Below are 24,443 nucleotides of genomic sequence, written 5' to 3'. Positions count from 1 at the left end.
TGGTCATACAGCTCCTTAAGCAGTTAAGTATTCAAGGATTTATACCTTGGCTTTGAAACTTTTATGTTTGAGCGTTCTTGGTTAAGGATAATCCAGAACAGTGTTTTTGACACATCAAATTTAAAAGTTGTTTTCATTTACAGTTAAAGAATGTCCTTATTTCTATAATTTTCATAGCAAAACAGTCATGGTACATCATGTACATGTTTTTACATGCTTTTTGGAATGTTATCTCATATCATGAAACTATGCTGGTAGTTCTGTGAATCCTTAACAATCCCAAAATACATTTTGGTCATGGACCTTTAAGAATCATTCAAGACTAGCATATATGACTGTTTTCACACCCTTGGGTAGGTAATAAATATACATCATAAAATACTAACCAGAAACTTTAGCTTTATAAGCGACACCTACAGCACAGTAGTTATTGACTACAGCTGCTATCTCTCCAGCACATCGAGTACCATGATGGTTGTTAGCTAAATAAATAGAAAATGTCAACACTAAAGTTACTGTGATTTTTTTCATTTGTGTATATTTTCCTTTTCTAATATATACAATACTACTTGCCAATTTTATACCTAGATGATTTTTTTCCTAAGAAATAAATGACTACCGGTACTGTAAATTAAGAAATTATTTCGTGCATCTAAAATGGCAATTTTTGAAGAATGGACAAAATTGTGAAATTAATTATTGTGATTTCAGGAAAATCTGCATACAGATATTTGTATCACATATCAGAATGTGAGTTCTTATTATTGTGATACTTTCCCAGTTTTTCACAATAATTCAGACATACCTATTTATATTGGAAATGAAATTAATAACTGAACAAGAGAGCACACGCTGAAATGTCTCGCTTGTTTTACTTATCATTGAATTTATGTTGAAAGTCTGTACATGTATTATGAAGGTTTCACTACAAGTATCACATAAACTTAACATTGACCAATGAACCATGAAAATGAGGTCAAGGTCATATGAACCCTACCAGACAGACATGTACACCTTACAATCATTCCATACACCAAATATAGTCGACTTATTGCTAATAGTATCTGACAAAATCACAAAATCTATAATTGACCAATGAACCATGAAAATGAGGTCAAGGTCAAATGAACCCTGCTATACACTAAATATAATTGACCTATTGCTTATAATTTCTGCAAAATAGACCAAACAACAAAAACTAAAAATTGTCCAATGAACCATGAAATCGAGGTCAAGTTCAGATGAAACTTGTCAGTCAGACATGTACCCCCTTCCAATCATTCCATACACCAAATATAGTTGACCTATTGCTTACAGTATCTGAGATACGAACTTGACCACGTAACTATAACCTTGGTCACTGATCCATGGAATAAGGTTGAGGTCAAGTGAACCCTACCTGACGGACATGTAGATGTTGCAAGGAACCCATCTACCAAATATAGTTATCCTATTACTCTTAATAAGTGAGCATTTCATTTAACAAAAAAAACTGATTTTTTTTAAGCAGTCACTGAACCATGAAAATGAGGTCAAGGACAAAGGACATATGACAGACAGAAACTTTCTAGCATAAGGTATCTGCATACAAGGTATGAAGCATCCAGGTCTTCTACCTTCTGAAATATAAAGCTTTAAACAAATAGTTTACGCCACTGCCGCCGGATTGTTATCCCTATATATATGGTATAGATCACTTAGACAGCAAGCTAATATTAGACACAATTAGATGTCTCTTTTTCGGAATTCTTTTTATAGCAACAGGGAAGAGAACTCCAAAATAAGCAATGACATTTGCTGGTCACTCATAATACCAGCAGTGTATAGAAAGAAACTACCCTTAGACCACAAATATCATTTAATTTGATTTGTTTATCTCTTAATAAAACAACATTTACCAACTCTCCCGTCAGGCATAGGATCATCATCATTAGAATTCAAATCATAACTTCCCTCTTTACTATAGTTTTCTGTGATGTCTGCATTTGTCCATTCTAAACCTGCAAGTAAAAATCAATACATGCGAATAAACAAAAATATTTCAATGCTTCAATGTCCTTACTGATATTCTTATCAGGGTTACTGTAAACATCTAATGCTAATGGAGCTGTGACTTCTTTACAGTATCAACACCCATGAACTGACTAAGTTAAGCCATATGTTTGTGCAAGGAGTTTTATTAGAATAAGAGAGGACATTCTGCTTGATACAAAATTAGCATCCCCAGGAAAGCAATCTGATGATGAAAATGATAAAATATAGAAGAAACTGACATGTTTATCACTCACTTGATATGGCCCTCTGATGGACCAGGCTGTTACCGCAAACATTTTGGGTAAAAAAAAAATATGTTTGTCTATACAGACAGACAAAGTGAAAACTGTACAATTCTTGCAGCCTCAAAACAGGGTCCTAGTTAACATAAAGTTTGACATCTAAGCTGTCCAGTAAAGCTAATAAATTTTCCAAATTAATTACCGTTACCCTTTAAACTCGCTGACAAATTGGCAATCAATAATCTTAACTTTTATTATTGTAATAAAATGCTTCGCTGGGGCGCAGCTTGATACGACCGCAGAGGTCGAACCCTGAACAGTTGGGGCAAGTATGGACACAAAATTCAAGCTTGATACAGCTATGACTTTGGATTGTCATTAAATATTTGACACAGCATAGGTTTCTGACACAGGATGAATGTGGTGTAAGAACTGGAAAAAATTTAATTTACCTATTATGGTGGAATATCCATAAACTAAATTGTTTGTTAATTTCAATATATCAAAGAATATGTAGAATTCAATGTTTGATGTAATGTAATAAAGTTGAAATTTGGACCGTTTTTGTTCAATGTGGACCAATTTGGTAACATGTATAAATAATCAAAAATCTAAATACATGGGAGCCCATTTAAATACATCATAAAGGTATTAAAATAGAAAGTCACATCATAGTCATGGCTAAAAATAAACAAAAATCCTTAATCAGCAACATTTAAAGTAATATCTAAAAATAAAATTCCTTTGTAACCATAAAAGCCCATTTAAATACATCATAAAGATATTAAAATAGAAAATGACATCATAGTCATGGCTAAACATAGCAAAAAACCCTTAATCAGCATCATTTAACAGTAATATCTAAAAATGGAAATTACATCATAAAGGCATTAAAATAGAAAATGACATCATAGTCATGGCTAAAAATAAACAAAATCCTTAATCAGCATCAGCAACATTTTATAGTAATATCTAAAAATAAAATTCCTTTGTAACCATAAAAGCCCATTTAAATACATCATAACAGATATTAAAATAGAAAATGACATCATAGTCATGGCTAAACATAGCAAAAACCTTAATCAGCATCATTTAACAGTAATATCTAAAAATAAAAATTTCTTTGCAACCATAAAAGTAAAATAGAAAATGACATCATAATCATAGCTAAAAATAAACAAAAATTTTTTTTATTGGCAAATTTTAAATGGAGTTTATTATACTAAAACAATAAATTTGCAACCATAAACATGATAAAACCCCATTTAAACACATCATAAAAGTATTAAATAATTCAACTACATCATAAGGCTATAAAAATAGAAAATGACTTCATAGTCAAGGCTAAAGGTAAACAAAAAACCTTCATCAGCAAAATTTTATATTGGCAAATTTCCAATGAAGTTTATTACACTAAAATTGTTGGCAAATTTCCAATGCATTTATTAACAATAAAATTATTGGCAAATTTCCAATTTACATAATTTAAAAGCAGTGTAGATGAGATATTTAAATGAGTTTGAATTACCAACCTTACACTGCTTTTAAATAATGTTCTTTACTCAATTATTTGTCTATTAAAATGGAAACCCTTGTTTTTTAACCTTTTTTCCCCTTATTCCTTAAACATTAGAGCCATAACCACCCCCCCCCCCCCCCCCCCCCCCCCCCCCCCCGCAAAGCCAATTATTACTTTCCAATGTAACCTAAATTTCCAATATACATAATTTTAAATTTCAATTCCTCATGATATATAACCGTATCATTATTATTTTCTTTCATATATAAATCTGAAACAACCATCTTTAAATGGAAAATTTTAAAGAAAAAAAAAGGAAAAAAAAAAATCCTACCCCCCACACATTTTTTCAACCCCCTTTTGATTCATCATCCCCCACCTCAATCACAACCTTCAATTTGTCGTATGGTACATTGCAATACAATTTCACAGAGATCCATACACTTGAACACAAGTTTTTGTTGCAAACTAAAAAAATCCTTATTTTCGACCAATATTTGGCCCCTTATTCATAAATGTTTGAGCAATTAACCCCAAAACTCAATTCCTACTTTCTCTTCTCTTCGTGATAAAAAATAACTAACTTAAATGTAAATTTTAAACAAAAAAAAAAGGAAAAAAAAAAATTACCCCTTTTTTGACCCCCGCCCCCCTTATGATTCATCACCCCCACCCCCCTTTCCCCCCAAACCAAGCTCAATAACAGCCTTGCCTTTGTGGTATGGTACCTTGTAATACAATTTTAGAGAGATCCATACACTTGAACACAAGTTATTGTCTAGAAACTAAAAAATGCTTATATTAAACCCCTTTTTAGGCCCCTTATTACTAAACGTTTTGGGCAATTACCACAACACTCAATTCCAGCTTTCCCTTTGTAAAATGGAACCTTGTAGTAAAATTTCAGAAAGATCCATACACTTACACACAAGTTATTGTCATGAAACTAGAAAAATGCTTGTTTTTTGCCCCCTTTTGGCCCCTTATTCCTAAAATTTTGAGGCAATTAACCCCAAAATCAATCTCAGCATTGACCCTTTGTGATATGGAATCTTGTGGTACAATGTCAAAGAGATCCATATGCTAACACACAAGTTATGTCTGGAAGTTACAAAAATGCTTATTTTCGGCCCCTTTTTGGCCCCTAATTCCTTAACTGTTGGTACCATAACCCCCAAAATCAATCCCCACCTTCCTATTGTGGTATTGAACCTTATGGTAAAATTTCATAGAGATCCATTCACTTAAACTAAAGTTAGAGTGTGAAAACCATTGTGTATTCAGACGACGACGCCGGACGACGACGACGCCAACATCATACCAATATACGACCTCAAAATTTTTTTGCGGTCGTATAAAAAGGAAAGATCATTCTTATTAACAGGGCAGAGCTCTACAGTGATAAGAAGGAATGAGAGGCTCTGAAGAGCCTGTGTCGCTCCACTTGATGTATGTACCTTTTCAACATGCACGACTAGAATATAATTCATGACTTGAATATCTTTTTTGTTGATTTTGTCTTACTGATCATTACGCTCTTTACAATTTTTATTTTTCTAATACAGATCTGGTAAAAAGGACAAAAATAAATGTTGTTGTTTAGGGGCAATAAGCCCAATAGGGAGTCAAATGACAATTTCATCTATTTTGACAAATTTCAACATCTTGTCCTGCTGATCATTTTTCCTTTTTTCAGTGTTTCTTTATCTACTACAAACTTTAAGATAATGAGCAAAAGCACAAAAAATGGTAATAATCTTCATTCAGGGGTAATTACTCATTTAAGGAATCGACCACAATTTAGAATGTTAAGTTATTTGTAGATCTTAACTTGTTGACAATTTTTGCCAATTACATTTTCAAACTATCTATTATAGTTTTCAAGATAATAGGCAAAAAATGTTAAAAAATTATCATTTAAGGCCAATAACTCCTATAAAGAGTTTTCCTACAATTTAATATACCTTTTCACTGTTTTGTAAACTATGTTTGCTATTTCCAGTTTCTCTATATCTATTATAGTTTTCAAGACAATAGGCAAATTTGAAAACATTAAAGGGCAATAACTCCTAAAAGAATGTGTCTGACAGTTTTGGTGTAAATAAACAGAAGGTATATTTCAACATTCTGAACATTTCTTCCCCACCAAGTGATGAGAATAGCTCACTTGACACTAACGGACAGGTGAGCTTAAAAGGGCACAGTGCTGCCTCCTGTGAAAAGGGTCAAGCTGGAACAATGGAAAGTCTTACATATCCCTCCTCCATTGGATCAAATGCTGAAAATTACAAAAAATCCCCTGACTTACCATCATCTACAACTGAAACAGTGATACCTAAACCAGTTATATTGTGTTCCCATACACCAGTTACATTAATATCCATACCACTAACAGGGTTATTCTGAAATAAAGAGGTGTTAGTATTGTTATTTGGTGTGTTATATTATTGTATTCAAATATATTTGTTAATAAGGGAGCTACCATTTGATTTTTATGGGGGGGGGGGGGCTAGGATGAAATTTGAAAAAAAAGGCAGGACAGGAGTTTTGAGTAAAAAAAAAGGCAGGATGAGCAACTTGGCAAAAAAAAAAAAGACAGGATGACAATTTATGGGAAAAAAGTCAGGATAAACTAATAAAAAAAAGGCAGGACAGAGATTACAACTAAAAAAAAAATGCAGGACAAAATTTTTCATCCTAGCCCCCCCCCCCCCCCATAAAAATCAAATGGTAGCTCCCTAATGGCAACTTGAACATTAGCTGTCACCATTAAATGAAGCCCTCAATGTTTTACTTACAAGTATGATGATTAAATTGATTTCAAGCAAGTCAATGCTCATCATATTTCATTAATTCATAATTTTTAAAAGTTTTGATGAATTTGTGTACTACATGTATATGATTTACTCAGGCAATATTACAACATTTCACATATACTGAACTTCTTCAAGAAAAAAAAACCTCTCAATTAAAAAAAAATTTCATGGACATTATGATTAGATATATACATCCCTATCTCCACATGTCAATCTGGAACAAAGTAGCTACAATGTAATATTCATATGATTAATACTTTTTATTCTCCTTAAAAAGCTACTGTAAGTTCACCTACATTGTAGTGTGCATTTAACAATGTTTAACATGTTTAAGTAGTCACTTGAATTAAATTCACCTTTTACATATGTAAAACGTGTCAATATCATATTCTTTTGAAACATCAACGGTCTATAAAGGGAAAAAATAGTTTATCCTTCAACAAATCCAATTTATATTAAATAGCATGAATAAGAAATCTTCAAGAAGTAAACTAAGAAATATTAATAACCACCGTACCAAATGCCACTGTTTGTTATAAGCTGGATCACTGAACTGTATCCTTCTCTTTTCCCTGGAGAAAACTTTCTCTCTGTGGAACCAGACCACATTATCATGATTGTCTAGTTTTGTTTCTATATCATCTATCACAGATTTCAATGTTTTAAAGTCAACATATATAAACTGATTTGTTGTGTTCTGTTCTGTATACTGAGATAAGACATGTCCAAACAGATATATATTTTTTAACTGTCCAATATGTCCAAGGAATGTTAGATTACATTCTGGTGCTACTTTTCTTGCTAGGTTTCTGTCACTTTCAGTTTGACCTTCACTTTGTATGTAAATATTGCCAAATCTATAGAGGTCATCTTGATGGTCATGACTGTGACCTGGAATTTGTTCTACATGTTCACTTTTATTATGTTTTAATTCAATTGTCCATAACAAAGTGTCTTTATAATTGTCTGTGTGAGGAGCAAATGGGATCTGTTTTTTTCTTTCAGCAGGTTTATCAAATAAACAGCATGTTAGACTTAGAAGAAGCAATAACAATATCTTTTCTCCATTATGCATGTCCTGAAATCAATAAAATATTAGAGATCTGTTATTATGGTTATCAATAATTAAAGAACCTTAATGAGCGCGCTCACATACCCCACGTCCCCACATTGTCACTGGAGAAATAAAATAAGTGTAAGAAAAAAAAATTGAATCATAATTTCCTGTCAAAATGCACATCTACATAGTATGTCCTTATTATCTACACAGTTTCATGAAATTCTGTTGTGTGGTTTGAGAGGAGTTGCGATGACAAAAGGTTGCAGTAGTATATTGGGCAAATAAGTTCAAAGGGGCGTAACTCCTGGTAAAAAATTGAATCGTAATTTCCTGATGATATGCACATCTACGTAGTATGTCCTTATTATCTGAAAAGGTTTCATGAAATTCTGTTGTGTGGTTTGAGAGGAGTTGCGATGACAAAAGGTTGCAGTAGTATATTTGACAAATAAGTTCAAAGGGGCGTAACTCCTGGAAAAAAAATTGAATCGTAATTTCCTGTCAATATGCACATCTACGTAGTATGTCCTTATTATCTGAAAAGGTTTCATGAAATTCTGTTGTGTGGTTTGAGAGGAGTTGCGATGAAAAAAAGTTGCAGCAGTATATTTGACAAATAAGTTCAAAGGGGCGTAACTCCTGGAAAAAAAATTGAATCATAATTTCCTGTCGATATGCACATCTACGTTGTATGTCCTTATCTGAAAAGGTTTCATGAAATTCTGTTGTGTGGTTTGAGAGGAGTTGCGATGACAAAAGGTTGCAGTAGTACATTAAAGTAAATAAGTTCAAAGGGGCGTAACTCCTAGAAAAAAAATTGAATCGTAATTTCCTGTCGATATGCACAACTACATAGTATGTCCTTATCATCTAAAAAGGTTTCGTGAAATTCTGTTGTGTGGTTTGAGAGGAGTTGTGATGACAAGAAATAGGACTGACGGACGGACGGACAGACGGACGGACGGGTCAAAAACATTATACCCTCCGCAACTCGTTGCGTGGGGTATAATAAAAACATTGGTAATCAAGAATTAAAACGTTTACATCAATTACCATGATTACTGATTGGAATTGACTGGAAAATATATTAACCAATAATTAGACAGCATGCTAAGTTTTTATTTAGAGCTGATCCAAAAAAAATACCTGTAAGTTGGAACTCCATTGTTATTTTGGGGGATCATCACCATGATCACCAGAATATTTATATTTTGTCAGTTAACCTACTGGTAGATGTAACAATAAAATTAATGAAATTTACCCCTACACATGTATCTATCAAGGTTAATAAATTGAGTGGAAATTGAAAAATCCCGTAATATTTTCCCCTGCAAAAAAAAATGGAATAACTACCAATGCATGTTTCTTTGATTTAATATTTACTATGCCATTATCTTTTGCATATTATCAGACAAAAAAGAAATCAAGGATTTACATTATTCATTGAGCACATGTAATAAACATATATACTGTTCTCTAGTATGTGGTTTTAATGACATCCAATATGTTTTGATGAATTCTGTTTCACTTATATCTATAGAGTTGGGATTTCCTTACACAGCATAACGTAGCATCATACTTTCAGACAGGGAGAATAATTTGGTTTGAAAAGGGACTATAATATTTGTCTAAAGGCATTCAAAAAGGTCAAGATCTCTAAAATAACTTTCAATAAATATTTTTAATAAGTGTATAAATATAATATTTCTGGTGTAACAATCCTTCAATTGATTAATATGGGGATGAAGTCCCCAATTACAGTAAGAAAATCAATAAAATGAAAAAAAAATAAAAAAATACTAATGTACTCAAAATTTTTGACTTTTTTTTCTAACTTTTAGTTTCCCGCCTTTGGGCATAAAACTCTTTTTTCTTCCGGTCTCGTTTGTCACGAGACTTTGGGTAAAATATAGGAAAGATCATCATATTGTTTCCCGCAAATTTGTTGTTTTTGATTACCGAAAGAATACTGCCAGTTAAACAATTAAAATAAATTCCTTACATTTTAAATGATTCTGGAGTTTATTGAACACAAGATTTTATAGCAAACAAAATGTGTTCTCTTGGGGAAACTCACCTGATCAATCAATCAGTCAGATTTCAGTATCTGATAAGAATAACAAGCCGACTTGGTATCTTCTTCGTTTTAAGGATATATAAATTATAACAATTCTTTGATATGAAAAATAAATGTGGATAGTGTCCACATGTGGACACAGATGATGCCCCCGCTTGCATAGCATATAGTTATAAAGGGACATAACTGAAGAACGGTAAAAGTGACACTACCCAAATTTGAACTTGATCTGAGTTTTGTGGTAATAAGCATTGTGTGTAAGTCTCATAACATTTGGTTGAGGATAACTTAGGTAGAGAACAGAAACTAAAAATTCAGCAATTTTTCTATTTGTAAACACGCATAAATCTAGAACGGTTGTGTATAAGTTTTATAACATTTGGTTGAGACAAACTAAAGTTAGAGAACGGAAACGAAAACTTCAGCAATTTTTATGTTTATAAAGGGACATCACTCAAGAATGGTAAAAGTGTTCTCACCAAATTTCGTACTTAATCTGTATTATATAGTAATAAGCATTGTGTATAAGTTTCATAACATTTGGTTGAGAAAAATTTGTACTTGAACTTAGATTTGTGGTAATGAATATTGTGTATAGGTTTCATAATGTTTGGTTGGGGCAACCTTAAGTTACAGAATGGAAACTAAAAATTTTGCAATCTTTCGATTTATAAAGGGGCATAACTCAATAATGGTTAAGGTGACACTACCCAAATTCAACTTGATCTGTGTTTTATCAGTGGAAGTCAAAATTAAACATTGCATTGTATAAAGCATTGATTTTAGTTGATTCAACTAAAATCATGGACAAAGGAAGATAACTCCAATTTTAAAAATTACTTGATATTTAGAAGAAAATAAAAATTTTGCAATTTTTCCATTTATAAAGGGGCATAACTCTAGAATGGTTAAAGTGACGCCACAAAAATTCAAATTTGATCTGTGTTTTGTGGTAATTAGCATTGTGTATAAGTTTCATAACATTTGGTTGAGGCAAACTTAAGTTAGAGAACGGAAACTAAATATTTTGCAATTTTTCCATTTATAAAGGGGTATAACTCTAGAACGGTTAAAGTGACACCACCAAAATTCAAACTTGATCTGTGTTTTGTGGTAATAATCATTGTGTATAAGTTTCATAACAATAATTTTAACATTTGGTTGAGTCAAACTCAAGTTAGAGAACGGAAACCAATTTTGGTACGTACGTACAGACGGACAAGGGTAAAACTTAATGCCCCCTCTGCTACGGCGGATAAAAAACCTGATGACAGCGTTTCTTTGTTTACATTGAAAATGACGTCACAACTAAAATCTCTAACAACAGGACCAACATCGGAAACATTTCCTTATTTCCATTTCTTTAACAAAAGATTCTGAAGTTAATTTTTGTTTGAATTCAAAAAATAATTTATACAGACTTTGTCCCCTTTGACAGGTAACACCTGCCTCATATTACTTTGATAGTGTATTTTTAATAAAAATGGCACATATTTTTAGAAAATGGAACCATTTTTTATGGAACATTAATTTTATTTTGGGTTTTAAAAAGTTAGTAGCCGTGAATATTTTCAATTTTTCAAAGTTTTCATATGTTTGTAGGTTTTTTGTAAATCTGTTTAGGACTATTCATTTTTTAACAAACTTGTTGTAATTTTCATGAATATGTCCTATTTAATTGTCATACAATTGGGAGGTATAGCTAAATGTAAAGCCAGGTTTAACCTACCATTTTCAGTATCAGGTCTTTACGGCCCCAAGTCATTCAGTCTCAAGTCATTTTTTCCCACGTCGATTCGGTCCCTTAATAAAATATTGAATAATTTATATATTAACATTGGAGAATTTGGTGACATTTGATTCAGGGTAAATCGAATTTGCACAAAGTATTGATGATTAATGACAACAGGTAAGTGAAGTATGCCTAATATTGGAGGAAGATTGAGATGAATTATTTTAAATCGATACGAAACATGAGAAAATGAGTATGATTGGTACTGTTTTTAAAGCAGCATCGGCATGTAAATATGAAGTTATTTTCCATGATAACTTGGAATATCATGAAAAATATAGTTTTTACTTAATTCACACATTGAAAAGATATTGATAAATAGATTTTTACAATCCAACGGAACATATAATTAGCATGATTAGTATGTAAGCATCATAATGACTTGTCTAAATTAAATCAATGTCTGTAATTGGTTTGATTATTCAACAATTGTGACTTCTCAGTCAGAGTATTGTGAACCAAAGTAACACGTCGTAATCACTTAATTCAATCAAAATCATGATTGAAACAATTTATTTATCAACAAGATCTTTATAGTTTCTTTTTTTTAAGTTCTTATAAAAACATAATCAATGTAATTGTTTTATACTGTCATGACTGTATAATCATGATAATCATCCATACTCATTTAGGGTGACAAATTGATTTGAATTCAAATATTTTATATTAAAATAATATTATATTTCCGTATGAAATCTTAATATAAATATTTGACATAATGTCATATTTAAACAAGTTAGAGAACGGAAACCAATTTTGGTATGTACGTATGTACAGACGGACAAGGGCAAAACTTAATGCCCCCACCGCTACGGCGGGGGCATAAAAAAAATTCCAATAAATGTCTGATCTAATGAAAATTAAATATTTAAATATTTGTCAAAGGCACACTTTTTTACAGTCCACCTTTTATTTCATTATAAAATTTTATGTATAACAATTCATATATATATATATTTTTGTATCCCTTCTAAATATTTTTTTTATTTGGGCTGGATCGACTTTAAATATGGGGCCGTATGGACTTGGGCTAAATCGACTTGGGGCTGGATCAACATGAAAGCGCCATTTTCTTTGGAAAATGTCTGTGACAAGTCAGGAATATGAAATTAACACTAGAAAAGTATCCATCATTTGAAATTGAGGGATAGTTAGGCATTTGGGGAACTATTTCTCATTTGGCAGTTTGTCCCCGACCTGTTGCATAAAGTAAAAAAGAATATTCTGTCAGAAAAATCCTTCTGACCATTCCCAAAAAAAATCATCATTTTTTTTAATTATGCCTTTATGGTCGTTCACTTAGCACAGACTTAGTGTTTCCTGCAGGAGGTTTTGGCGTGGTATGGCGCCCAGCCTTGTTTTCTTGACGCCCTGCCCTTTTTAGGAAAAAAATTAGGCGCCATGCCCCTTTTCCGTCAAATTTTAGAACGCCCCACCGTAATTTAATATCGGTTCTTTAAGTCATCTTTTAGCAAGACCATTTCGAGTTATTTCCCTTGGAAGGAAATCAAAATTTTAATGGTCGACATTTGATTGAATTTCGAAATTATGTTTGAAAAGTTTTGAAGCGACAGAGTACAAAAACGATTCATGATTGAATCTGATAAGAACAACATCGATTTGTACCTCTACAAATTTAAAATATAGACAATTTTGAAGGGAACCAGGCGATAGTTTGAGTTATAATTTTACCATGCATGGGATGAAAATTACCACTGATTTACGTAAACAATCCGATGTTTGTTTATATTTTCTATTTATACTATTCGTTCGGTCAAGATGTGAATTTACGACGGCTTTCATAATGTTGAACTTAATAAAATTAAAGTTAATAATATAGTTTTGAATAGTACGAAAAATCAACAACGTTTCAATAAAAAAAAACACACAAAAAAAACACAGATGGAAAAAAGATGAAAGCAGAAGAATATGTATAGTGAGTCTTGCTATACAAATCTTTGAATATCCTAAAAATATTTGTACAGTTATGAGCCAAGGTAAATTTGATTGGTATAAACATGCGAGATCGAAAAGGTATTTAGCACTTCTTTTGTGCATCTAAAAAGCAATGCATAATTTTGCACATGTTCACAACACATCCTTAGACAATCAGTCTCAGTGTATTAAAGTTTATAACTGGAGTTATTGATTGAAATGAGGCAGTTGCACAATGAACATGATCAAGATTCTATTAGCTGAGTCTAGAAATGACAATTTTGTTACTAAAAGGAATTAAATTAACAACCTAATATCAATATACATATCTTTATTTCTTACCAATAAATATGAAACAATGGTATATTCGATTAAAACCCTATCCATTACCATGTGATAACAGTGTCTTTATACATGTATCTATGTAAAGAGTGCCATAAAAGTGTAGTCCTCCGCGCAAAGGGTGCCCTTAAAATGTTGCCAATCGCGCTAAGAGTGCCCTCTGAGAAAAAAAATACCGAATCCATGATATCTCGGCCTATAACAAAATCGGACTATAACAAACTCGGCCTATAACATAATCGGCCTCCCAAAATCGGACTATAACAAACTCGGACTATACCAAACTCGGACTACTAGAAGAATATAAGTATGATGTTTTATTTTGTTTTTATTTGAAATTATTTATCAATACTTAATTTGAAATTAATAATGATTTACAATTAATTAAGTAATTTATTTTGAACATTTTAGAAGCGAGTAATATAAATGACATTAACAAGATATGTATAAAAAGAAAATTAAGAATACATTCATTTAATAATGAAAATCTACCACTGATTTGTATTTCTGTATTATAATTTGTAATAATGTCCCTCTCAAAATAATTTATCATATGCATATCTTAATTGATTCAACTGGAAATATGACATCATGCCACGTGTATTGTTGACACCTTTTTAATCACCATAATTTAAACTAACAACTGACACGTGTACTATTGACACCTATGTAATCACCCAAGTGAGAACAAAACTACCTGTAATTACATGAAATTGAATTTGTGATTAACTAAATATCCAATATTCAGTATTTTCGCAGTAACAGCTTGTATATAACTGATGTTTTCAGGTTCCTTTTTTTTTTGTTTGATTACAAATTTTATGTGATTATAAGACAGTGCAGTGAATTGTATGTTTCTGATCATACTTTGTTTGGTTGAATCTCAGTGTGATTTATCTGTACAATGTAATACTATATATATATATATAATAAAGAAAACATAAGGTTTACAAATTTTATATCAGCAGATGTCAACAAACATATATATAACAATGATTTCGTCATTCAATAATATTTAATTACAAACGAATAATATGAAGCATATATAAAACACATAAAGCACCTTTAAAACTCAAAGGCATTTTGTCATCATCTACAAGACAGACAAAATGCAAATATAAATAATCATTGTCAAAGCACATTATATTATATATAAGCTAAGTTTTATTTTAATACATTTATATACAATGTTTTTTTCAAAAATATTTATCATAATCTCAAAATTCGTATATAATTCTTATATATAAAGTTTGTTTTTTATTAAAGTGAGAAAAAAAAAACCCACAAAACAATCTACTAATCGTAGTCCGAGTTTGTGCAATATATTTCCGCATATAAATAATGGTAGGCCGAGTTTGTTATAGTCCGAGTTTGTGATAGTCCGAGTTTGTGATAGGCCGATTTTGTTTTAGTCCGAGTTATCCAGCAGCGAAAATACCCTGCCCTTTTCAAAAGCTGCAGGAAACACTAAGACTTAAGTCTTTGGGATATTGGGTAACACCTGCTTTAATCAGAGCTTGATCTGTACTATCAAAGAAGCTTTGCAGGTGCACAGAAAAATGGAATCCCATTTTGGAATCTTTTAACATGCCTTGCCATCAATGCGCTTACAATTCACCTGTGTTTGATATCAAATAAGGATTTGTAGTCGGCAAAAAAAATTAAAACGGAAGTTGTTTTCTACTACTATCTGCATCTCTTTGGCGCTTTGTTTTTACCAATAACCGAAGTCGCTTGTAAAATAAAGAGGACTACCGGTACATCGTAATAAAAAAAAACTTTTGTCATTATTTCTGGGTGTGTTTTATTTTTTATATCAGAAATTGGAAAAGAGGAATATGCAGAGATTTTAAATGATATAACAGTCACACGAAACACTAGAAAATACTAGTAATATAAATTTAAAGTTGAAAGGTATAATTTTATGATAATTCAATTCAATTTAAACTGGTTATGATGTTAAAGTGGCTACAGGTGGAAACAACTGGACACTTCTTCTTCTTCCTGGTACGGGAAAGACTCCGGTGCCTGAGTGTGAAATATCCCGGAACTGTTGCGCTATGTACATGCAAATGGATGTCGAAAATTGTGATATAATAAAATAAAATATTTGCCACAGTTCAATTACAATTTAAAATTGACACAACGTTACTTCTATCGAAAAATAAGAGAAACAGGATCGGGCTTCAGGAGGACACAAGTGGATTCAGTGCTATTTAAATTTTAAAGAAACCTCTTATTTGCTCCATGGCTAAGTCCTAGAGCCGTACATGTATAGCATTATAATGCCAAGTTAATTCACTATTGGTGTCTATACATCTAAAGTGGGCAATAGCTGCCATATTCCTTTTCACCAATTTGACAAAAATTCTCATATTTCATTTATAACATACTAAAACGTATATACAAATTACAAAAAGTCCAAAAGTAGCAATCTCAGCTGATAACTGTGTATGGTCTTGCTATAATGTATCAGCATTTCGTACGTATTTTAGACCAGATGCCATCTATCTATCCATCGAGATGACACCCGAAGACTGCCGACAGTCATATAACCCGATGTGAACATTAATATAAAAATAAATAGAGAGCACGTGCAACCGGATTTGATTCCATGCTATAATTAAGTTGAAAATATGTGTAAAGCATCGTTTTACCTGTATAAGAATGATGTTTTTGGTGGGCCGAATCAGTCAACGCATTTGGTATGCAACTCAGTGTATAAACGATGAACTCAATAATACTATAAAGCATTTAACAGGACCTATTTGAGTATTTATTTTAATATTTGACTGTTGTGTTTGGTGTCTGTTTATTGCCAATTTGAAAATACAGCTAATTTTAGTGTATATATTGAGTTATAATTGCGGCATGTTACGTGTAAAAACTATTAATTGTCTTAAATTAAGTCTCTTAAAGAAATTATTCGAGTATCAATATTAATAATTATCTGTCACTGCTACAAAATGCACTATTCATATTTGATGTCTCACTGTGTATGTCAGTAATGTTTTTAACCCAGGAAGTTAACTTTAAGCATATTGAAATTTGTCTATAATAAGAGTTTCAACTTCAATAAGTACCTTTGCATTAGTCAATATTGATCCGGGGACGTATCATATGTTGACAGTGTTACATGTCTCTGCTTAAACATAATCAAAAGTATCCACTTGAACTTTATCCAGATAAATAGTTCTGGTGGAGAGTTGTCTCATTGGCAATCATATCCCATCTTCTTATTTTTATATAGTATATAAATAACATAATATATAGCTGAGTGGGTGATGGAGCAGATTGTTACCCCGAGAAAAGATTGTCAACCAGGGCGAATTTTCTGCCATTATTGTCTTTTCAATTTTAAAGAAAGTAATTAACTATGACGTCATGTACATTAAAACGTGACAGTTTTTAGATAAAACAACCAAAGTGAAGCTAGATGTATCATTTATTTTGACAGTCTAAGAAAAGTTCTGGAGCTAAAACGTAGAACTTCAACGTTGTCTTTAAAATTATTGATGTCAATTCAATTCATTGTCATTTGAATTATCGATTTTGATCTGCACGAATGGGGGACATTCTAAAAATTGTCTCCCGCTGAGCCATGGGATAGAGTGAATTATCTCCCTTGTATTAGCCAATGTAAATCTGGCATTTTAACTAAGTATAATAAATACTGATAATAAACAGTTTCTTGAATTATTTTTTTACCATTACATAAATTTTCAACATAAATAGATTGAAATGATCATTCATATTAAATGCCGTTATATTTTTATAGTATAATATTTTCTTGGTGGAATATTCGTTTTCACCTGTTGCATGTCTGGGTTATTTATTCCACATGAAAATGTATTTTGATTTCTGAAAATACTGATTATTTCCTGCATTTCGTTCGTCAGAAAAACGATTTATATGGTTTTAACAGAGACATATATACATGTGTATATATATGTCTCTGGTTTTACTTTACAAATCCTAGGGCAGAATATATTTCATTTGCATCCTTCCAGTTATTTTTTTTTTCTCAGTTCTTCAAAGGCTATGATATTCATTTCCTAAATCCTAAAACCATTCCGCTCTCTAAAATGAGATGGCCGTTTCATCACTTTGGCATTTACCATCATATTTGGTTTTCTATAAATTAAAAAGTTTTATTAGTCGTTCTGACTTTACTCATTTTTATTACAACTAGGCGGTAATTAACTTCATCTTATTTAAAGCGCCTTTAAGAAACAGAACTTAATATGTTATTGAAATTATACATTTTAATAAAAAAAATAATTGTACTATACAAATCCTTTGTTTTCTAAATCAAATCATAATTAACTAAATTAAGATAAATAACATTACCAACATTTTAAATTTATTATTTTATAGAACTGGTCTTCCTAATCATTACTAAGCTAGAAAAGTAATATGTAACCTGGTTTCCTACAGGAACCAGTAAACAAAATTCTTTTTTAGGCAAAATGGCCGGCGTTGATTCAACTGACGATTCTCTCTATCCAATAGCTGTTCTGATAGATGAATTAAGAAATGAAGATGTGCAGGTAGTCCACCGTTAACATTTTTATTTTGTAAAAAAACTGAAAATGATTAGTTCTCTCTGTTTAAATTGATATTTGTGGAAGTATTTTTATTGCTTTTCACAGGTCAAAAATATTTTGTTTTACACATAATTCCAGGGATTATAGCCAAAGTTTGGTGTAAAAGTCAATGATGTATATATTTATTGTCTTCCTTGATCCAGATTATAAACCTTTAGACAGATGTCTTACATAGATAGAGGAGTCTAGTTTTGTAGGTTTGTGCATTATCCAAATATGTGCATGTATTTGAAATACTATGTCGTGTATTTGATAGGGGTGCAAAGGATTATGAAAATGAATTTTCTAGATTTGTAGGAACTGAAAATAAAGAAAACAGAACAGAATGAAAACGAATATTTTACCCAATAAATGCTGAATATGAAAGTGAAAGTAAATTAACACAGAGCCAAGCTTGCAGAAAACAATAATCAAAACTTGTTAAAGGCAGTCATTTTGCTAGCGCTCTTCATTTACAAAATGGTTTTCAAAATGACGAAAGTATTTGAAATCAATTTCGTCACTTAAATTTGGACAGAGTCAAAATATTTTTGCATGAAAATACTATAATTTTACCTGTCTTCTTGTTTCTGACAAGTTTATGACCCTCAGCTAATTAATGTTTACCACAGGTATTAAAATTTGTGATTACAGGTAATCTGCTAATCGCCATCAGATGGGTCACTAATCCGTTAATTGACCATCATAATTATTTTCCCAGTAAAATCAGTCAGTCGGCATTTCAATTTCAATATTTTTTTAACAACCACAATTTGCAGTTCGTTAATCGTAGTTTCGTCATTTGAACAATATTGTTTATCCCCAGACAGTTCTCATGTAAATTTCAATATTACTCAAACGATCACAATTTGCAGTTCATTTTTTCGTTGTTTCGTCATATGAAGTATTTTCATCATATATTTGATATAACTTGTCATCATGAATCAACCAGACCAACTCGCCAAACCTACGAACAGAAGAATAATCCTGATGCATGAAAGGCCTGCCAACTAGCCCAACTTATGAAAAGGAGTTTAATCTTAAGCAATCGCCCCAACTTTAATGCTCAAATAACAATACACAAAAAACATTGAATAAAAATTAAAATTAAATGATGCATTTTCTGTTGATGCTTCATTTATTATTATGTAATTGTTGTAATTTATTTAGGAATAATTTTATTTTTTCAATCGGTTTGAAAATGAAAATAAAAACCGTACTTGATGTAGCAAGCTTACATATTTGCATAGTATGGTAAGGAAACCAGTTAATTATATCATAATGCAATATATTATCTTAACAATTTAAGGATTTCAATTTAACAGCATTTTTTTTTTATACCAATTAATTAATGAATTGAGAATATCTTTAATGAGCAATCAGTGACATATTTTCTTTTTACTAGTGTGGCGAGTTGGCAGGCCTTTATTCATCGGGACTAAACTCCTTTTCATAAGTGGGCCCAAATTCAGCTGGGGCGAGTTGGTTAAGATGAGTGGAACTAGTTGGTAAAAAGTTGGGACAAGTTGTCATGATGTTTCCTTTGAAGATTATAGATTTCATGAATTTTCCACTTAATGACAAATTTTTCTATAATTTGCTTACATTAATTAATTATCCCTTTCTGTTCTGTATTAATTGTATTAGTGTGCAAGGCCAGTAAGTAAGTGTGCCAAAGCTTTAAAAAGTACCATTAGGAATTTTTCTATAATTATATGTTCATTAACTACTCTATCATTAAGACAAAGGTCAACACTTCTAAGAGCTCTGGTTTGACTCTTATTTTAGAATGATTAACCTAAAAAATCTCAAGGGGGGGGGGGGGGGGGGTGTGAACAAGTCTTTGTCTCAATGTCTGAACATAACATTTCAAAGTAAATGTCCTAGAATTCTGGGCTTAAATTTGTTTTTCTTGTTATTGTAGAAAGATTAAAGATGACAGGATATGGCCGTGCTTTCATATACTTTTCTTTAATTCATTTTCCCTAAATAACTGCTCAGTATTTGATATCAATGTGACATTTTCTATTTTGTAGATACGCCTTGTTAGTATTAAAAAGCTGTCGACAATAGCATTAGCACTTGGTGTTGAGAAAACAAGAAGTGAACTTATTCCATTTTTAACAGGTATGTTGTAAAACATGATGATTGCTACAGAAAGAAATATGCATTTCTGCATGTATGCAGATTTCATGAAATTCATCAAAGAATTGTTGAAAGTTTGGTCAGACAAACATCAATGGTTCATCTGAGCTACCAAAAATCCTGTGGATTGAATGTTAATGATAAAATTTAAAACGATAGTGGGTGCCTATATTTGACAGTATAAAACATCTTTCAAAGCATATGTAATTTTCTTGGATGGCATAGTGTAAAAGCTATGTAGCTCTAAAAACATTTAAAAAAAATGAGATAAAAACATAGCATATAGAGGTCTATAAAGATTATGTACGTACACATAGCATATAGAGGTTTATAAAGATTATGTACGTGTTAGAGTATTAGATAATTTGGTTGCCTTTTTTGTTCCGTTGCGCCGGACATAGAAATTCCGTACGTCCGTATGTCTTGTTAGCGCTCTTACGTGTACAATTCTTGCCTGATTTTATATCAGCAATATCTTTAACGATTTCGAAAATTAGTGCCGATCAATTATTTTTTAAATGAGTTATGCCCCTTGGTAACATTGATTTTATGGAAAATTGCATTATAAGTGATCTCGCATGTACAATTTTTGCTAGATTTTTATCAAATTCATATCAAAAGGTATATAAGATTGGAACTCTGTTCTTTTATTCATCTGGCCAATTGATAATGAATTATATTTGTTAGGCATATATAAATGTCATTACATATGTGTAATAGAAATGAAACATAATTGCTTTAATTTCAAAAAGTTTAGTTTTGTTCAAAAATATGAAGTTTGTTATTATTTGAATATTTTGACTATGTTTTTTTAGGTTAATATTTAATATTTAACATATTATTTACAGACACAATCTATGATGAAGATGAAGTTTTATTAGCACTTGCAGAGCAGTTGGGACAGTTAACTCCCCTGGTTGGAGGGCCAGAATATGTACATTGTTTGTTGGTAAGCTGATTTTAGATATTATTGTGAAAATATAATGATATTTTTATTGCAGAGTGAAATAATTATTTTGGTAACAATAATGGAAAAATTAATTGTGTCAAAACATTTCAATTAACGAAAATTTATAACTCAAAAAATAAATTCTTATCACTACAAACATGTTAACTCTAACTTCTTAGAGTAAATAAGTTGCTGAATGACTATACAGTTGATACTTTTTATTCAAGTACATTTTTTTTTAAATATCCAAAAAAAGTAGATATTTCTATCAATACTTTTATATCATTAAAAAGTGTTGATTGTTTTGTCAGTTCAAGCATAATTTAGTAAAGTATTTACCATGTAAGCTGTTGAGAGTTCAATAAAACTTTGAAAAGAAATAAAATTTAATGAAAAAAGAGTGATGTTTTTTTTCTTCTAGATTTTGAGGCAGGTTATTAATTTTACAAAATACACAGATATGGCATACTTCTCAAAATTGACCCTTGAAAGGTTACTTTATGAAAATTTTTACTTTAATGTACTGATTTCCTTTGACCCAGTAGTTAGCCTTTCTTCAAACCCTGACATGCCTGATACAACCTTGATATTTTAAAGTTTTACATTTAATTAAAAGTAATATACTTCATCAAATACAGATGTTCTTACATTTACTATAATACTGTTGTTATATATAATTACTAGGGATGTCAACGAGTACTTGAGTATCGCTCGGTAGTACTGAGTATCGATTACCAAAATGATACTCGACTAATCAGTTTCCTGTAAGAATGTTGTTGCTTTCTTGCTTTCTTAAGCTAAAACAACAAAAAAAAATTTTTTGAGAGCGCCTCCCGGGAAATTAAATATTAATCAAAATTAATAAAACTTAAAATTCGATTCGAATGTTTGTGTTTAAATGTCATTTAAAATTTCTCCAAAGAGAGGTAGGATATATGAACAAGAGCATGTTTCCAAGGCTTACACCTTTGGCTGATCTTAATTATTCTCTACGGTAAGAGTATATATTTTCTTCAGCAGGACTGTTAGTTACCTAACAAAGATGAGATATAGCCTCGTCCCAGAAAAAGTATACAAGATAATATTTTTCAATAAGAACAAATTCGTTGCACCCTGTGTTGACCCTCAGAAAAGGATTAAGTTCTAATCATCACCCCTTTGGTGATCATTAAAAGTGTTTTTTACCGTTACTGTTGTTTGAGTAATCATTTTTCTATAGATATTAATTAATTACTTGATTAGATTATTGTCAGCTTACATAATCAGTTCATGTAGTAAATGAATTATTAATTATGATATAAAATTCCTTGGATTATTATCTAGTCCTTAGTAATAATGTTGAGGGTTTAATGTTTATAATGCAACGACCCACAATACATAAAATGGATATAATTCTGTGTTTCCATTTTGTAAATATAAAATGCTTGACTGAGCGAGTACTCGAGTATCGCTCGGAAAATCCTACGAGTACTCGTTTAGTTTATCTTCACCGAGTTGACATCCCTAATAATTACCAATGTCTGTGGATTGAGGAAAATTTGTATTTTCTTAGTTTTTTCCAAAGCCTGCATACAATCCTTTAGAAAATACTTACTTCATTGAACATTTAAATTATAGGTTCATATATACCCATGAAATCTACAGAAATTGATTTCCCACAAATAATAATGAATCCACAGTATTGTACAGTTATATGTTGTATTACAGCCACCATTAGAGAGTTTGGCCACTGTAGAAGAAACAGTTGTACGTGACAAGGCTGTAGAATCTCTCAGGACTATAGCAGCACTACATAGTCCTGCTGATTTAGAGAACCATTTTGTTCCTCTTGTAAAAAGATTATCTGGAGGTAGGTATTACTATTTTATGTTGAAGAGATCTAGTCTCTTATTTTGACTTCACTTATTTTTTGTGAAACAATCTGAAAACAAGTACTGTACAGGGTTGTAAACAGAAAGTGAAAGATTGTATCTTTTATGTTCTTGTGATTATCAGAAGGTTAGAATAACTGTTTTGGAGATAGATTAAGTACTGTCTCACAATTTAATCCTTGTGTAGCACCGTTTGATTAATTTATGCAGAAATAATAAAAAAGAAATCACAGACATTATGTTGGGATATACTTTAATTGATAGTTCTTTTCTCATTGATAATATTGCACTACATCTTCTTTGTATTATCTATAAATATTGATTGATTGTTGGTGTTTAACACCACTTTCTGGACTCTTGTCTATATCATGGCAACCAGCTTTATATTGGTGGAGGAAACCAGAGTTTTCGGAGAAGACCACCGACCTTTGGCATGAAAAGTATTTATAAAGACGTCTTTAAAAGAACTTATCAATTTTTTTGTACAAACACTACATAAAAGATTTTTCATGTCTGTTGCAGGTGATTGGTTTACATCCAGAACTTCAGCATGTGGTCTGTTCTCAGTATGTTATCCAAGAGTGTCAAACTCAGTAAAAGCAGAACTTAGACAGTAAGTATGATAAACTGAAAGAAATGAAGTCCGAAATTTGGTCTATTTGATAAAAGAGGAGTTTGTGACCTGTATTGGTACAAACCAGGACTGCAGAAACCTTTCATGGTTATCTTTACTAGAGAAAGGAAGCTGTTCAATTTGTTGTTGGTGACCTTGAGGTGTATTTGTTTCTTCTGTTTTTGGAAGTACCAAACAATAGTCCTTAAAGAGACAGGAGTTATGCATATCATATTATAGTCAAAAGTTGTATTTATGCCAGTTCTTAGAGATTGCAAAGTTCATTGGGAAAAAATGCAAAGTTCAATTGGAAATATTGCACTTTAAGTTATATTAAGAGAAAAATTTCAAAATATATTTTATGAAAAGAATAATTCAATGACAAAATGAATTAAATCTAAATCAGTTTGAATACTGTTTGTAGTGATAAAAGTGACAAGATTCAGTAGGCTATAAATCATC

General features: G+C 31.3%; 3 protein-coding genes across 12 annotated transcripts in view; 2 read left to right on the top strand and 1 right to left on the bottom strand.

Annotated features, from left to right (window-relative positions):
* Positions 1-15,496, bottom strand: part of LOC127700516 (proprotein convertase subtilisin/kexin type 7-like) — a 36,602-nt gene extending 21,106 nt beyond the window's left edge. Inside the window, exons 1-5 of one of the 2 annotated variants that reach the window (XM_052204039.1) lie at positions 15,429-15,496; positions 7,129-7,689; positions 6,104-6,197; positions 1,899-2,000; positions 387-482 (exon numbers count right to left, since the gene is read on the bottom strand). In XM_052204039.1, the coding sequence (XP_052059999.1) occupies positions 387-482; positions 1,899-2,000; positions 6,104-6,197; positions 7,129-7,686 (850 nt within the window). In that variant the 5' untranslated portion in view covers positions 7,687-7,689; positions 15,429-15,496. The remainder of the gene's footprint in view (positions 1-386; positions 483-1,898; positions 2,001-6,103; positions 6,198-7,128; positions 7,690-15,428) is intronic. The other variant, XM_052204040.1, reaches the window with a different exon arrangement.
* Positions 1-24,443, top strand: part of LOC127700513 (uncharacterized) — a 235,518-nt gene that overhangs the window by 192,779 nt on the left and 18,296 nt on the right. The gene's annotated exons all lie outside the window — the stretch shown is intronic.
* Positions 18,247-24,443, top strand: part of LOC127700517 (serine/threonine-protein phosphatase 2A 65 kDa regulatory subunit A alpha isoform-like) — a 32,982-nt gene continuing 26,785 nt past the window's right edge. For all 4 annotated transcript variants that reach the window (XM_052204043.1, XM_052204041.1, XM_052204042.1 and 1 more), the window contains exons 1-5: positions 18,247-18,367; positions 20,440-20,530; positions 21,397-21,497; positions 23,205-23,346; positions 23,891-23,981. In XM_052204043.1, coding sequence (XP_052060003.1) covers positions 18,287-18,367; positions 20,440-20,530; positions 21,397-21,497; positions 23,205-23,346; positions 23,891-23,981 — 506 coding nt within the window. In that variant the 5' untranslated portion in view covers positions 18,247-18,286. The remainder of the gene's footprint in view (positions 18,368-20,439; positions 20,531-21,396; positions 21,498-23,204; positions 23,347-23,890; positions 23,982-24,443) is intronic.

Source organism: Mytilus californianus, unplaced genomic scaffold (assembly GCF_021869535.1).
Source record: "Mytilus californianus isolate M0D057914Y unplaced genomic scaffold, xbMytCali1.0.p SCAF_5, whole genome shotgun sequence".
In the NCBI taxonomy this organism is placed as follows: Eukaryota; Metazoa; Mollusca; class Bivalvia; order Mytilida; family Mytilidae; genus Mytilus; species Mytilus californianus.
Note: the sequence above shows the minus strand (reverse complement) of the source record. Positions and strands in the feature narration are given on the sequence as shown.